The sequence below is a fragment of the Embiotoca jacksoni genome, unplaced genomic scaffold, assembly GCF_022577435.1.
Source record: "Embiotoca jacksoni isolate LCO1_2020_lvr unplaced genomic scaffold, fEmbJac1.0.p SCAF_15, whole genome shotgun sequence".
Lineage (NCBI taxonomy): Eukaryota > Metazoa > Chordata > Actinopteri > Embiotocidae > Embiotoca > Embiotoca jacksoni.
Genome location: NW_027185285.1, coordinates 7926357 through 7944504, shown reverse-complemented (window position 1 = coordinate 7944504; position 18148 = coordinate 7926357). Strand labels below are relative to the sequence as shown.

The 18148-nt window shown below is 39.3% G+C and overlaps 1 protein-coding gene across 3 annotated transcripts in view; it reads left to right on the top strand.

Annotated features, from left to right (window-relative positions):
- LOC138198101 (voltage-dependent T-type calcium channel subunit alpha-1I-like) overlaps positions 1–18148 on the top strand; it is a 172172-nt gene that overhangs the window by 71856 nt on the left and 82168 nt on the right. For all 3 annotated transcript variants that reach the window (XM_069149294.1, XM_069149295.1, XM_069149293.1), the window contains exon 3: positions 14751–14862. In XM_069149294.1, coding sequence (XP_069005395.1) covers positions 14751–14862 — 112 coding nt within the window. The remainder of the gene's footprint in view (positions 1–14750; positions 14863–18148) is intronic.

The following is an 18148-nucleotide window of genomic DNA, read 5'->3' as shown; positions in this document are numbered from 1 at the left end:
CACACTTACAATACAAGGACAGAGATTGTAAAGAAAAGGGTAAAAACTCAGTTCACAGTGGAATTGTCCTTTAATCCCTGCCGAGGCTGAGTCACCCTCCCTTGTTTCCTTCTCTCACTAAACCCTCAGTCCATTCTCTCCTTCTGTTTGTAACAGGGGATCATGTCAGCCCATTAGACCCCTGTTGAAATATGGATGAAGAGATGAGAGAGATGAGGGTTCACAGTTCCCTTCTCAACCAGATCCTCTTCATCCCCATCTTCCCCTTCTGATCTCTGTGATCCTCACTCCCCTCTGTCAGTTCAGAGAGTGATGAGTGTGCTGTTTGTGTACTAGTCAGAGGAAAACCTCAAATTGAATATAGTTCACACATATTTTCTCAACAAATTCTCTCATTCATTGGATAACGTTGTGGCTGTCTTCTTGCTAACTATGTGTTTAAATGTCTTTTGTTAAAACCACAGAAAGAGAACATGTTTTTGTTTAATCAAATGTGGCAAACTAAACAGAATGTTCCAGTTAGCAGCATTATTCTAGTTTGGGTTACTTAATTATGGTTTGCCTGGTCCTGAATTATAATGAACATTTGGTGCAGGCAGTTTCTGAAAGAACACGGGCAATTAGAATAATCACAGTTTTCAAAACTGAGAACTCAGATTATGAGACCATATGGACACATTTCCACACTGACTTGTGTGGCATTATGTGACCGCTGAGGCGCTCTGTATGCTACAAGCTTCCGGCGAACACTATGTAAAATTGTTTCAGTTGTTGTGAAACACAAGTCAAAAATGAAAAGGGCTGAGATACAGATTAAAATAGAGGTATTGAAGAGATATCAAATGTTCAACAGATGATAAATATGTATGTGATCTCAAAAATGGCAGATTTGTCAGTTAAAGGTGTGATTAATGTCTGTAGTCTGTGCTCTTCAAGTAAGCACCCACACATGATGAACACTGTTGACAAACTGTGTGCCGCATTGGTAAATGTCCTGACCTTGGGCAAGAACTGCTAGAAGTCGCAGTGATGTGTTTTATTTCATTGGTGTGGTTCATTGTGATATATTTACTCGAGACTGATGGAAACCAGAACTAAAAATAGGCTTTCAAGTTATATTTTTTTAACTTTGTGGGTTACTGAGGGCAGCGAAGGATATACTCGTTGTGTCCTCCAACTTCAAGAAGACTGGGGACACGCCTGCTACTGTACGATGCATGTGGTGCAGAAATGCAGACTAAGGAGGATCCAGCAGCTGAATTGGGACACATGCTTGGAGTTGATCTGTGAACTTCGGTGTCGCAGGTTTTCTGTGGTCAAACTAGTAAAGATCAGAGCAACAGATTGATGAGGGAAGACAGATATGAACAAGGCTATAATGGCATTGTCTGTTTATTGAACCGTAAAATTTGCTAAGCAACTTTCTCCACTGCAGAGAGACGTTATGATGAGAAGACAATGTCCAGTTCTGCCCCTCTGACATTCACTTTCTGTCACAGCAGCTGTAAGGAGGCGGGAAGATGGTGGAGAGATCACAGAGCAGATGGCATCACCACACGTGACCAGTGAAGTTGCTATGAAAGACTAAAGGGGTTTGAATAGCTCTTGCATTGGAGCGATTGTCAGCAATGAGAGCAGATACATTACGGCTGAAAAATTGACTTTTTTTTTAAAGGCAAGGTTTCTGCTTGTGACAAGAGATGGAATACATTACAGATGGCTGGAGGGAGGTTGAGGGCTGGTGAGGCTGGTCGCTTGTCACATCAGAGTCTGACTAGTCCCTGTGGATGTCAGCAGCATAGTCATGTCATCACATCTCTTTCTTTTCTCTCTCATTCTCTTCCCTCCTGTTTCCAATACTATGACCCTCTGTCGAATTCAAACGAATGGCTTGAGTGCACTGCATGCGCCGCTATCCACTGACCTCCAAAAACTCTCCAATCTTTATCTATTTCCCTGTTTCTATTTTTTCCCATGCATGGCATTTTCAAATTTCTTTGCTTGATTCTTTTACCAACATCCCTTTTCACCCTTGACTCACCTCTATACTTTCACTTTATGTCTTTTAGCTTCCTCCTCTCCATCTCAGTGAGTCAAGTCATTCTTTCTCTATCTGTCTCCCTCTTCCTAACACACACACACACACACACACACACACACACACACACACACACACACACAAGCAAGCACAGAAAGTATTGGCTTATATTTCCCATGGTATCTGCAATACATTCAGCTTCACTAGCAGCAGCAATGTACTGGAGCAAGGCACCTGCTGTGCTGAGCTGATATGAGGAAAGAGGCAGATACACAGCCACGCACATGCAGCCACACACACACCAGGAGCTTTGAAATGCACTAATATGGAAGGAAAATATAATAATCCTCTGTCTGTAAATGCAGATGCTGTGCATATCTGGAAACTTGTACATAATTAGCAATTTACATGGAAAGAAAAATCTCTTTGGAAATACCTGCATTTATTTATGCATTTGTCTCATTGTATGGTCAGATCTTTAAGTTACAATTATGAGCGAGCAATTTATTTTCAATAATAATCATAGGTGTAGTGCTGCAGGAACACACGGGAAGGAAGGTCCGACAGGTTTTTTCTTCCAAGTGATGAAATAAAGAAGAACTGAAATCGCAGAATAACATTTCAAATGAGTAACCCAGAACAACCATTGAAAATAGCACAATTAAAATGTTAACTTAATCAAATTAAAGCAATAGAAATGCACATCACTGGCTATTGTATGTAAACTTGCCACCGTAGGAACAGTGGTTACACACACTTATAAATAAGCCACAACTTAAGCATGAGTGGGTCCACGTGTGCACTCACGTGCCTCACAGGTGCGCTCTGGTACTTTAACAAATAGCCCTACATCCCTTCTAATAACACACAAATCATTGTATTATACAATGACATTGTTAACTATTCAACCATTCACAGGGCTAATGATATAAAGGAAAGCTAATTGGAGTCAGGAGTTAGCAAACCTGGACCGTAATCAATGAAACAACATTGAAAGTGTGGGTTACAGACAGAAACACCCGAAAAAATATATTTTGAGTTCGCTATTAAGCATTTACTGATATGAACCATGCCTTGCAAAAATAAATCTCAGGACATGCATGACCAAGACTTGTTCACTTACATTAAGCTAAAAAGGGTTACAAAGTAATATCAAAGATATTCATCAGTACAGGGTTGGATTAATTGTCTGTAAATGGAGACCGTTTCTACTCTCCCTTGTCGTGGGTGCCCAGCCAAGACTAAGTGCTGAATGCTCACTGAGGTAAAGAAACAACCTCAGAGTAACTGATAAAGACTTAAAAGAATTACTGGAGCCTTTTAGAGAGACCAGTTAGAGTCCAGACCTTAACCCAATAGAGATAGATCGACCTCAAGAGAGCTGATCACACCGGACATCCTACGAATATATGTTTGAGCTGAAGCAGTTATGCATGAAAGATTGGTCCAGATTTCATCTTTCAATGGTTCACTCAGCTTTTCCACCAGTGAACACTTAATGGTTGTGTTCAATAAAGATAAGAAAGATTAGAACTGTTTGTGTGTAATTAGCTCAAGTTTATTGTGTTTTATAACCAACTAATGCAGAAAACCAGGTAATTCCAACGTGTTTTACATTTGCCTACAGAGAAAAACACACACACACGGACACACACGAATATTGACACATGCAGTTTGTGTTGTCTCGGTGGCTAAAGGCAAACCGTCTGCTCCTGTTGCCTTGGTTACACGGGCATGTCTTCAGAGGTGCTCCAGGTCTCTGCCTGCCATGTCAGGCTGTGTTGGTTGGCACTGTGAGTCTGTCTGTCTCTGTTGTCTCTCTTTGCTACAAGTGTGTCTGTGTGGGCATTTGTGTGCCTGTATATAAAGGGGATGCTGTATATGCCTGTGCATGTGTATCTCGCAGCACTCCTGGAGACAGCACAACACATTATGTGGCAATTTCACGAGCGATAAACAAATCATGAGTGCAATTATCAATTTAGAGTGCAGTTTCTTGAATTCTTTAATGAGTCCACTCCCGAATGTTATAGTTTCATAATTACTTTTTTCCTGCCAAAAAACTTTCAAGAGGATGCTGGCATTTGCTAACAGGCAAAACTGGCCCAGTATTTCTTATTTGTGAGCTTGTAGGAGCACCACTGCAGTACATTTAAATTTAGACCTAAAAATTTGCTGATGTCTTTGTACTACAGTCGATACACTTTAACATATCCAATGTTTTCTGCTTTTCCTAATTCCCACTGCGACAGTCAAATGCGGTGGAGCATTCCTTCATTGATTTCACACAAGAACATAAGGAACATTTTAACTAATTTCTGTAAGCCAAAGGTACCAAACTAAATTTCTCAAGTATCATTTCCCACTGCAGAAACCAACAATCAATAAACAAATAAACAAAACAAATAAACAAACAAATACAAAATAAAACAAATACAAATTAAAAAAAAAAATTTAAATTAAATTAACAGATTTAACCATGCAAAGGCTAAAAAAAAAAACACTAACATAAAGCTATTGTTTCAAAATCAAAGAATGCATTTACATCCCTTGCTGCAAGTGACACCACTCTGCACCTCAACTGCTGATAGTCAGGTCTAGCATTGTCACTTGGCTCTCGACTGTGTTTTTTTGGACCTTGCAGCTATTTTAAATATCACTCATTCTGCTTGCTAAAATGAGCAACGAAGAAATCTGAATCCGACTGCATCAGATGCAGCTATGTAGCTAGACGTATCTATATCTGATGTAACGTCACCCTGAGTGGCTCCACACAAGCAAACTATACATCTAATATATATAATAAATATAAACAAATAAATCATTGTAATGTGGCGTGTACTGTATGAACAACTAACTGTTGTCTGTATGAAAACAAAAATTAAATCACAATATTTGGGACTTTGGCCAGTTGGAGTACAATTGTTAGTTCTTCAAGACTCTTGAGTATGAGCACTAAGCTACTGTGCTTAGATTGCACTTGACTGTGTACTCTTACCGGATATCAAAATTGAGCAAAAACAGAATCTACATATCCATATTGCTAGGCATATGCTGACACGGGATCATGTGCACATTTACCCTGAACTACAAGCATACAAATTGATGAAAGAGCAGCCAGTAAAGCATGCATGTGTTTTCTGGAAAATACAGCCCTTGGGATGCTAATCTTGTATGTCCTTGTAAAAGTGGTAGAACTAAATTAAATTATAGGGAAAAAATGCAATTGAATTCAATGCATTAACTTTCATCTTCTTTTTAAAACATGGGTAAATTTAATAAGAAGCAAACCTAAGCTGATAAAATCAGAATTAAATAAAAACAGGCCTGACTTGATTAAATGTTTTACAATTCATCATGATTCTGCTGTTTATTATTCATGCATCTTATCACTCATCTACATTTGCACCTGCCAAACTCACAAGTGACGCTTTATTTTTGTCTTCAATTAACACTCATACAAATTGGCAGCTACGTGGCAGAAATGAGTAACAAGAAGGCCTTAACCGATTTCATTCACAAAATAAAAACCTGATTTTTTGCAAAGAATTTTTATCACAGACGGTGTTATTAAATATTTGTTAAAAATCACACGGGTGTTAATTGAAAATAGTCAAGAATGATCAAACTAATCTGAGTTGTGACAAACTACTTTGGCCTTCAATAAGAGGAAGGTTGAGAGGCTAAAGTCACTGCCTGCCTAATGATAACATGTGTCAGGGCAAACAATAAATACTCACACCTTGAACCATAAAATGAAACTGAGCTGATTTTAGCAGAACCTGCAGGTCTGGTAAATACATACAGTCAATCTCCCTTCACCTTCATTGATTTTAAGTTACTAGTTCAATTATAAGAGACAACCTTTTAAAATTGTGTACTGCAATTAATGAATTACATTGTGACTATCTATACCACAGTTCCAATTTCGTGAGACACATTTTTGTTTTAGATGTTTATTTTAAATCTATCCACATTTCATTAATGGTCTTGTGCTCTGTTATGTGCCATCACTTCATCCCCTCTCATGGCTTCCCGTGACCCCATTGAGAAAATTACACTGTGCAAATGCTTTGCCATTAAACCATCACCTTCAATTTTACCTTCAGCAGATCATACACACACATCGCACAGTGTGTGCGGTCCATTGAAAACCTGAGATGACATTAACTTCATCCTTCGCTCTTTGCACAGAGGCCTATTTAATTGCAATGCAAATTATTTAAATCATAAAGCAACTTTTTCATAGCCTGCTATTGGGTTGGAAAGAAAATCTGTGGTTATTGGACATTTTAGACCCGATTCTATTCACTGCACGACACACTTCTCAAAAAGCCCGTATATTATAAGCACGGTCTTATCTTAAAGACGGCCAACATTGTTATTGAGCAAAGACGGGTTTTAGTGTGGGTGGAATATGCAAAAATATAATCCCTCAAATTTCAAATGGTGTTTTGAATGGGAGGGGCAGAGAGTGTGTAGGGGAGCATGTGTGCATCCTCATGAGCAAACTTTGGGGAAAGTGAAAGCTGCATTCGCTGAGACAAGCAGAACAGCACTTAAGACGGCGGTTTACTTGTTATTCTAGGTGAACCACAGTGGCTGGTGAGCTTTTAGCCCACTGTTATGCAGAGAGAAGGGCTTTGTTGAGAGCATTATGAACTCTCTAGCATTGCCTCTTGTCAGTTTATTAAAGGTTAGCTGTAAGTATCTGCACAGCTGTTTTGCATAAATAATGGAATGTATGAAAATTGTTATTGGAGTTCCTTGTTTTTTGGTTTTAGCAAATGATGACAAATTCTTAATGAAAAGGTGTAATCCTGTGTTTACAATGACAGAGATCAGGCACAGTAGAGTCTCCGCAAGAAATGTAAGACACAGAAATGAGAGTTGGCAGCCACTCAGGAAGGATAGAGTAGCCTTGTAGACCAACAGGCAAGTAGAAATGAGGCCAAGCAGCCAGAGAAAACTAGCATGTGAGCCACCCAGACGGGCACATAGATAGACTCATTGATCAATTTTCCCTCAAGGTACTAGGAAATTAAGTGGGATAAAAAGAGGGATGAGAGCTGAGTGTGGTAGGTGGGGAGCTCCCTGGCAGTTTGCCTTACTCACAAATCATGGAGAGGGACACGGAGCGAGGGGATGACAGGGAGAGAAGCAACGGCAAAATGCAGCAGTTATTGAGTCAAAACAAAAGTGTGACTGTCTGATGCCAAGGACGGTGGGCAGACACACTCTCGGTTTGAACACGGGTTGACCTGTGCACCACTCAAGCGTACTGACGGATTCATCCTCCAGCAGCTTGGACCCTCTTCACTGTGTCACAAACCGCAGCTCCAGTTGTGACACAAGTCACATCTTTGGCTTTTTGAAGACAAACAATCTAAAGATGCCCCGAACTAGACGGGACAGTGGTTGTCATAAAAATCTCGGTGGATGAGGATGTGTGTCTGACTGCCCGTCTGCTTTCCGATGCGTTGTGTTAAGGAAGGGAGTACCGGTTTACTGGGAGTACACGAAAGTGTGTGTATGTGTGCAACAGCATGTGACCTATCATGCTGTGTTGTCACTGGGAGAAGGGACAGGGGACAGGCTTCAGTGCCACAGTGAGAAGCAGGATGTCATTTTGATTTACTTTGAATGAGACTGATCCTGAGGGTGTTCCAACAAGGTCTCGGACCCATACGACCATAATGATTGCTTCCACCCTCAAATATGACCCATGGGAGTGTTTCCTATGTGCTGATTTGGTTTAAGCACAAAAAACACTTGATTAGGGTTAGAAAAAGATCATGTTTGTGCTCAAATGGTAGCTTGATCAACTCATGAACGAATTCTGGTTTACTGCACCCAGTGTTATGCAACCTCTGTCATCATGGCAATAGTAAATATTGTTTTAAAAGACTGTCCCAACTCATGGTTGGAGACGTGAAGCAGATACCGGTCTCCTGCATCCAGTGTTATGCAACCTTCGTGGTCATGGCAATAGAAAATGCGGTTTTAAAAAGCTGTCCCAACTCCTGGTTTGACAAGTGAACGAATACTGTTTTCCTCCGTCCAGTGCTATGCAACTTCCATCGTCATGGCAATAGTAAATACGGTTTTAAAAAACACTCCCAACTCATGGTTGGACACGTGAAGCGGATACTGGTCTTCTGCACCAAAGGCTCACATTATACAGAAGGCATCTGACTGCGTCCCTCTTCTGCTACACTAGACTGTCCTTATTTTTATGACAGCAAGAGGTCCCTTAACTTTAAACATAGCTGAGGGCTGTAATAAGCTGCTTGCACCAAAGACCTATGGGGTTGGGGGTTTTTTTGTAGGAGGTTCACAGGAACACACACACACGCACGCACATGAGGACACAAAGGAGGGGAACTCTGTTAAAAAGCCCCAAATTCAAGATCTCATTCAGTCATAAGTTATCATGCTCTTCAAGCATAAACACACAGCTGGTGCATCCATTTAATAGAGCCATTTCTACTCTTACTATTTAATAGGAGAAAAAAAATCATACAGAAATAGATTTTGCTTCCTAAATTATTTACACAAGTAGGAAGCCAAATTATTATCATGCAGCCAACTTGTGAGGATTTTTTTTTCCCCCGCTCAGTCTCAGTGGCGCCGTCATCAGTACACTGGATGGGGGAGAAAAAAGAGATGAATAAAAGATGACAGAACAACAAAAGTCTAAGCCATTCATGTGTACAACATTATTTTATTCACTTTCACTTCTATTAAAAGCTCTTATTAATGTAATTTATTAATGGCATTAACTTGCCATTCTGGCATGTCAAGTACATGTGTGAGGGTATCTGTCATTATGTTTTTCTATTTGGATACCTGCTTTCTGTCAAAGTACAAGGATTATAACATTTTGATTTCATGTCCTTGACACATGTATAAACTGTACGCTCTTATATCATAATATCAGTGGTGAAAACCCTCTTTTTATACAGACAAAAGGTATTAAATTGTTTGTGCACTGAATGGGTCTGTGAATAATTTCAAATATAAGTAGCATAACATTTCAACAGGTTAAATATTTTGCATATTTTAATTAATCTCGGCTTTAAGACTGCTTAAATTGCTTTTAAATTGTGCAGTCACCAGGGAAAACTGAATTTTCATAGGGGCAAAATAAATATGAAATTCACTCGGGTAATAAATTGGTTTCTGAACCTGAGCAAGGTTTTTTAAATTTGTATGACCACAATGATCTGTTTTCCTAAAGGTGTGAAAAATAAGGTCAAACTGCGTGTTTGTTACTTGAATGCATCAAAAAGGCAGACAGAGACAGAAAGAGAATCACAGACACAAAGTGAGGATCCTGAAATGTTTTGTCAAAAAGGGAGACATTGAGCTTGATGAAGTCGGAAAGCCCCAAATAGGAAAAAAAAACCAGGATGAAAGAGGTCGGCAAGTGTCTGACGAAATCTGTATTGACGCAGAGGGACAGGCATAAAAATAGGTGGAGACATGGAGAAGAAGAGGAGGGACGAGATGAGAAGAGAATACAGACAGAGGGGAGGACCTGTCCGCATTCTAAGAAGATTAGACATAGAGCGCAGGGTAGGGGGAAAGAAGATGTGATGCTAAAGAGGGAAAAACAGAGAGACAGAACAGTCGCACGTGAATTTTCTCTGGGTGGAGAACATTTTGATTTAATATGGCACAAGTCATAGCTTTAAAAGAACAACCAAATTAAAAGCTAAGGCTCAATAACAGCATGCGTCCCTTTCCTTTTCTCTTCAAAGCATTCTCGTTGTCAGACTCACTTAGCACCTGCCCAACATGATTAAGAAGTGACATGACCATACATGAGCTAGTGCTCTGGAATCAGCTGGGCGTGAGTCAGCTGCCTGCTGGTTCGCTCCCCGCGGAGGGAAAGGTTCAGGGTCAGTATGACAAAGAAACGGAGCTCAAACCAGCGCTGAGTCACGTCACACGGCGGCGCAAACGCATCCGATGCTGTTAGCTTTGATGGGTTGAAGGTGAGGAGTCTGTTTGAGCGGTGGAGTTTTGTATGTAATGAAGGAGAATGGAGGAAGTTGTGTTTCAGCGAGGAGCTCTGCAGAAAGCGTTGAAGCAATTGGATAATTGGATAATAATATCACAACATATCTGGGTATTTTTGCGATAATTACATTTTTGACGATATGATAAAATACTGAAAAATATTTGATTACCAATTTTGAGAATGTACAATTTCCAAAAATAATTGCGATAAATTTGTATGTCAGCATAAATGCAATGTTATGCCTTCAAATATTTAGTAAAAGCGAAACAAAAATGATCTCTCAGTTCTTAGTTTGTAAACAACAGTAACTGAAAGTGAGATTCAGACTCTGTACACAGCGCTGAGGGAAGGTTTGAGGTGCAGTGATGCAGCCATACCAGAGCTGCTGCTCGGTCAGGATGGTTAACATGATCACCTGGAGAGCTTGTAATTACTTCTTCACCATTGTTGTCAGATTCAATGACATTTTGGCCTGATTAAATGAAATTTGAGGTCAACCTTGGCCCATTAATAAACTAATTTGGGGCTTTTGTTGCAGTTTTATTTCGTAACGAGCCACTTTTTTGCTCCTTGTGTGTGGAACTACAGGGGCCGAGCCGCACTTCATGAAGCACACAGAGTGTGACTGTTAATTAAACTCACACTGAGCTGAAAACCTGTAGAATACTGTGGCTCTCAGTCATGACGGTTGCTGGATAAGCTGCAAACGTCTGTCATACGTTTACGCTGCGTATTGGTATGACGTCATCACGTCAACAGGTCACAAAACTGCTTTTATCATGATATACATTTTTTTCTATGGTATTAAAAATTATACCAGATTTATCATGCTCTATATCATATGGCACACCCTTAATATTCATTCATTCTTCTTTTTTCTTTCCCTCCTTCGCTCAGACTGTCTGACTCACTTCTTCTCATGCCTCTCGTTCTTGACTCTCGCTTGGCTAGAACAGAACCTCAGGGCAGGATCTCTAGTTGCGCTATGGGGCCGCCACACACACACACACACACACACACACACACACACACACACACACACACACACACACACACACACACACACACACACAGACACACACACACACAGACACACAGACACAGAGACACAGAGACACACAGACAGACAGACACACACACACACACAGAGACACAGAGACAGAGACACACACACACACACACACACACACACTTGTAAACACGCACTTGCACACATTCAAACATTTATTCATGCAGAGACCTGATTGATGTTTCATTACCTGTCTAAGTATAATGTGACTCAAAGTGATTGTTTTTTGCTGGGAGGTCAAAAATGTCCATCATTTGTTGGGAATGAAAACAAAACAAAAAAGAGAGAAAAAAGATGGGAAAAGGGGAGATGAGATGTGACAGCTGGGGAAATTGAAATGATATTGGGAGAGTTACAGAAAGGAAAAAGAAAAAACACATTTTAACCCAAAGGGGATTAGACCCTTATTTCAAAGAAGGAAATGGTGGTTGGATGAGGAAACTCGGAAGGCAGGCAGACTTTATAAAAACATTTCTTTAAACGCATTGTTCAGATATTATTTCTCCCCATTTCACTGTTACCCCAGAGAGAAGTGCGATAGCCGAGACAGCTGACAGGAGTGAGAAGGATGGAGAGACATCAAAATTAATGGATAGTGTGGCATTTACTGTATGTGTGTGTCTGCGTTTTTGTATAGAAGAAAGAGGCATGCTGTAAAAATTAATAACGAAGATGTTTTCAGCCACATAATCCCCTGATAAAAAGAAGTGGTGTATACAGTGAGTGTGTTTGCAGTTAAGACTTTCTTTAAAGTGCACTCTCGATTTATTTTGAATGTCCTCAAGCTGCATAAAATCCCTTCTTTTGCGTCATTTGATATTTTTAGGTCTTATCTTTTGTCCTTAACTCGGTTCAATTAGAAATGAGGTGCGTCTCTGTGCGAGGCAGGTTCAATGAGAGGTTTCCCACTGAAATAAGATGTTACACGTGTCATAGTTAATGTTCTCTTTTGTGTTGATATTTCATAAAACAAAAACACAACAAGGAAATGCTTGCTGTGCAACTTGGAGTCACTGCAGGATTTTGCAGGTTTCTCTGATTGTTGCAATTAAACAATACTTGAATTTGCAGTGTCTTTTCTTTCATATTGCAATGCCATGTACATAGTTTTATGGGAATATTTCTTTATGTAAAATTACAGGAATTTTTCATTCATGATTTGCTATGACAATGTGCAGCTCTTTCTGCACATCACAGAAAGAGCTGACAATATTTTAGTTCTCATGTTCTTTTTTAATTTCTAAACTTTACAAACCATGGACTCAAAATTACAAAACAATTCCTGTGTAAAATGACGTAGCTTAAAACAGACAATCTGTGACGACAAGATAAAATACATGGGCTTCATCTTCTGTAAAAACAAAACAAAAAGGGGCTTTCAATGCGTTTTAAAGAATTATAATGCAACACATAATTTATCCACAAAAAAAATAATCTATTATAACTGTAAGGTTGTATAAAATTCACATAATTTAACACTTACTGTTAGACTGACAGGGACGTGAAGATTGGTATTCTCATAATGAGACCATGATTCCCATAAACCCCCTCACCTCATGTTCTGCAGTTTTAGTCAGCCGCTATGCGGTTTGTTTTGCTGATGAGAGGTTGAAGAGCCCTGCTGACTGTAAACGATGAGTTACTTTTGTTGATGAAGCAGGTTTGTTTGGAAAGGCTTATTTTGTGTCGAAATGCCTAAAACACAGCTTTACTGAGTAGCTTAAATGCAGAAATCGGGGGAATTTAACAACATTGTAAGCCTCTACAAAATAATGCAGAGCTTTTGTTGCAGAGGTTGAATTTGCATTAATTATTGGGATCACGTGGGCTGATACATTTTTCATGCAATGAACTTTTGGTACCGTTAAGGTCGAGTACTGGGTTGGATTCATTTGTAGCAATTATCCATGTTAAAAATGTGTTGCTCACACTCAAATGTGTTCACTTGCATGCCACACACGGACACATTCGCAGCTCACACTACCACAGAGCCTAAGTTCTTTAAGTGCAAAGTCCATGAAAACAGAAGACTTTAAGCTCATTCTGTAAAGAGAACAAATACAAAAAGGAAGACAAAAGCGAAAGACTTAAGAGGATAGAGTATAGAACTACAGGAACATAAGCTGACGGCTTAAGATATTAAAGACGCAAAAAGCTATGAGAGTTTTAAATTGCATTATTGCGATTATGACACACACACACACACACACACACACACACACGCCCCCCACTACCATATGCATATGGCAAAGCATGTGGAGCTTTTTTCCAGTTTATTAATGTCAGCATTGCATCAAATTGACACAATTATCTTGTATTAGCTGTGAAAGAAGTGCTATACCGCATGTGCCTGCTGTGCATCCGGAGATATAGTGCAGTTGTGAACCAGGGTGGTGGAGCACCCTGCAGGGTGACGAGGTGGCATTGTAAGATGAGAAGAAAGAGGAAAAGATAAAGAGGGTGACTGAGGGGAGGTAGCGAGCTGCCGGGCTGTGTATCAAACACATTGTTTGTGTTGTAAAACAATAACTTAATTCTGAATTGCATTGGTGCTGTTTTGGAGTTGTTTTTTTTTAGTCTATACTGATGTATGATTCATAATTTTTAATAAATATTTTTTTTTTTAAAAAAGGTGTTCTGCTCTGTGCCTTGGCAGACTCAGGCAGTAATATACACATTTACTCTGTCATGGGTCTGATTATGTGACTCATGCAATCAAATAGCCTCATAAACATAGGTTGGCTGGAAAGATACTTCTCATCCTCATTTTCATTGATGAATTTCTCAGTGGCAGAGAAGCAGCTGCGTGAACTCTTAGCACTCGTGATGTGATGCATCCAGTTTACTGTATTATACTGTATGCTGTGAATGAGTCAGTTGCTCTGAATGAGTCATCTTCACATATATTGAAATTTGTGAAGTAAATATCTGTTTCTTGCTTACTTTCTGTACATATGCATGTTTTGTCTAATAAAGGAAAGGGTGCTAAACCGAACATTCATGGTACATGTTAACAACCATGCAGCACCGTATTGCACTGTATTTTCAAGATGACAGTCTCAGATAGATGACATAAACTTTTTGTTTGTTTTTTTATTTGTGGCGATATGCAGCAAAATGAATCAGAGTTACTCTCCAAAAAAAAAATCCCTTCATAAACAGCCCCTGTAATGATGAATCAAATATGACCATTGAAAAGAATCAGCTTTGACAACTGCCAAAGAGGTTATGTATTCAGTATGGTTTGTTTGTTTGTCTATTGATCAGTAGAGTTACGGAAACATTACCCGGTTTGCATGAAGCTTGGTAGAAGGACGGGCAATCCAGTATATTTTGGACAGATCTGCATCACAGGGCAGATCCTCAAACTGTTTTTCACTTTCATTGTCATAAAGAGAAGGAGCATATGGCCTACATGCCATACATCTTAAAATTTAGAAGAGGACTAGTTTGGGAATACATTGACTCCACATCACAATCCACAGTCCTATAGAGTGGCTAAGATAAGGAAGGGTGTATCAGCTTTATATTTTACCACTGCAGCCCTGTTTGAAATGTATACAGACTGTGCATTTCTCCTCAGCTGCAATGCTCCTTAACCCCAGTCCTGTTAATACGTGGTTCGAGAGGATTAGCATCATGGTGATCCTGCTCAACTGTGTGACACTGGGCATGTACCAGCCCTGCGAGAACATCGACTGCACCTCAGACCGCTGCCAGATCCTGCAGGTAAGGCGGACCTCTGTGTTTCTGTGTGTTTCTGTGTGAGCACAACATATTAACAACATATATAACCCAGGGGACAGAACAAAACAAGCAATTACTCACAATAAACTCAGCGCCAATCACCACTCTTCTTGTCATTATTCCTCAAGCTGCGATGCAAAGATACAGTATAGAAAGAATGTTTGCCTCCTGGAACATTTGTATTTTCTCCTGCTCTATGATCAGGGAATTGGGATTTAGTTATTGTTTTATATTAAGCAAATCAATTAATATCGAGCCACATATGAGGAGAATACACTTGTGGAAAAAAAGTAGCAGCAGTTGTGGTTGTGGATGCCCACAAACACCACAGGTGACAAGGCTTCACCTACAGACTGTAATAGCCTAATTCTACTGCAATTTATTATATATATCAAATCAGAGATAAAATAGCAAACTATACACACACGTATAACTGCAATGAATTATTTAGATATATCACAATTAAAATAGTATCAAAGCAAAGCATTATTAAGAAAACCTATTTCCTAATGTGTTTTTGAGCAAGTCGATCTTTGTTTTTGCCAGACTACATCACAAGAATGGTAGTTTTTAGCAACTCTGAGGACAATTACTGCACTTAGGAGTTGAGAGTTATGATGCGATAAAAAGAACGGAGAAAGTCAAACAACCCAACTGCCTCTGAGCCAACAAGAGCCAAACATAAAACAACAAACCACACAAAATACCCGCTCAAACAAAGTGTCCACCAAGTTGACAGAACACAGTACATAGATGTTTATACTTTAAGTGGAGATATTGCCGAAATCCCGCTGGCTCTTTGGTAAACCAAGAGTTTTAGTGTTTATTCCACACTACGTTTGTGACGACTCCTCTTCGGGTTTTGCATATCCACGAAAGAAATTAAAAACTCAATAGTCTTCCGTCACAGCAAGTATGGTTGACGTGCACCGGAGCGGTTCCACACCTGCTGGATGCGTAAAATGACTTCTTGTATTTTCGGTCATTACTCCACATCTATTCTCCTCATAATGTCATACCCTGAGCATAAAAGATAAAATGTCATTGAAGAAAAAAGTCACAAAATGGCAACAAACAACGACCTAACCACTAAATGCATGTAGTTACTTTCTGAAGAATGTGCTCCTAGAGATATGTTGGTGACTGACAGCCATAGATTTGGAAAAAAGGTTCCAACAGGACACTCAGGAAAAATAAAAACACGATTAATATAGCCTATATCTTATAACACTTCTGTGTCAAAGAATATTTGACAAGTAGGTTCACCCAAGTTAGCTTTGGGCCAATAGAAGCTGCGATATGATTGAGGCGATCACGTCGATTGGACATCAGTTAGCTTTCCATCATGGAGGAATATTTCTGTCAATCCACATTACCAGATTAAGCTCAAGATAACTAAACTAAGAAAGTTTAGCCACTGATATATGACGTTTGAAATATGTCACGTGACTTCCGGTGCTTACGAGTGAAGCCATAAAGACGATATCCAAGAAAAAGCGTTTGATTACAAAGCACCGAGAATATAAGGGCCAAACAGATTTTTTTTCCTTGAGTGAGCGAGGAAAACACCCACCAGAAAACACAGATGGGGAACCTGGACCCTTTAGAGAAGGCAAGAGTGTTTGTTATGTTTGTTTCATACGTAATGTCGTGTGAATAACATTTAACACAGCTAGCGGAGAAAGTACATTTCTTCCTTTTACCACAAACTGTTATGTTCGAACACGTCATACCTACTTCTAAAAGCTTCTAAAAGCATCCCACTTTCCTAGTGGGATATTCCCAGTTCCAGATGCGTTCACGCATATGTTTCCAACGTTCATGAACGCACCATAGGTACATGTACCTCATTTCAAGAATTAAGAGAGACACTCATGGGATGAAAGCTAATGCAAGTATTCCATAAAGATTTTCTGAAGTATTAGGTTTAATTATGTATTCTGTAACACTGTTATGATAACTTATGTTAGGATTTGTTCAGAGCTTTCTCCCAGAAGTTGAAGCTGTTAAATTCAGATTTAACCGTACAATATTTAGTAAAACATTTATTAGAGCAGTTCATTTTCTGAAAGCTTTTAAGATCAATTATTAATCTTTCAAGTTTTCAACATTCAATTGATTCAAATTCAAATGTATTTTTCTGTTTTTAACTATGAACATGTACAACTATGAAGTATTTATGTTGACAAGTTTTAGAGCACTAATAGTCCAATGGCATCTGAGAGGGTCTTTTGAAAATATTCCCTGATCGAGAGCATATATACAAGCAAATCTATATAAATAGTACGGCATGTTTTGCTGAAGGTAAAAATCGAACTAACCATAGTCCTATCATTCAGTGTTTCAAAAATCCAAATTGGTTTATCATTTTGTTGTTATAGCAGCTGTCCCCTGGGCTCTAACAGCTGTAGTGTATATACAGCTCACCACATCAGATGATTTGAATGTGCTATTTTCTAAATTATAGCTATTCATGTAATGGGAACCATGGACCTCATTTTCAAAATGACTCTAGGTACTTTTTTTTTCTTTCTTGTGATTACATCATCATTGCTTTTGGACTTGATTGATCCATCACTGAAAAAAAAAAAAGTTACTAACGGGTCAGATTTTCATAATGTATGCAATAATGTTTTCGAGCACTAACTTGGTATTTCTTCAAATTGCTAATATTCCCCCATTGTTTCTGTAAGCCATGTTGCGCTGTTGTGGGTAATGTGTTAGTTACTGGGTGATTTGCCAGCTGGCCACGGACCAGAGTGTACCTCTGGGATTGTAATTGCGCTTCACTGAAGTAAATTTGGCAGGCTCAACTTCAGGTGTGACAAGCACGACCTAATTCTGCCTTGCATGCTTTTGGTTGGCGATTTTTAATGTCCATTGACACTGAAAGCCTTTGTACAGTAGCGTGCACATGAGCTTTTTGTAGCTGGTTTGTCTCATTTGGCTTGTTGTTATGTTGACTGATTGCACTGCCATATCTCACTTGCCTACAGCACATTAGTCTGGATTATAATATCAAATGAAGCCCTCCAGACCTAGCTGTAATAGGTTTATTTATCTCATCGGATTTTCTCTTCATTGTGCACAGATTTAGAATACGTATTCACTGCTGTTTTAAAACTGCACTAGATCGTTCTGCTTCACTTGCTCTTTACCTGTTCTTATCCCCCACCCCTTCCAATGCAGACTTTACTCGTCCCTATGATCCCATTCCTCCATCCTACACACTCTCTCTCCCCTTTCCTCCATCTTTTGTCTCTCTAAC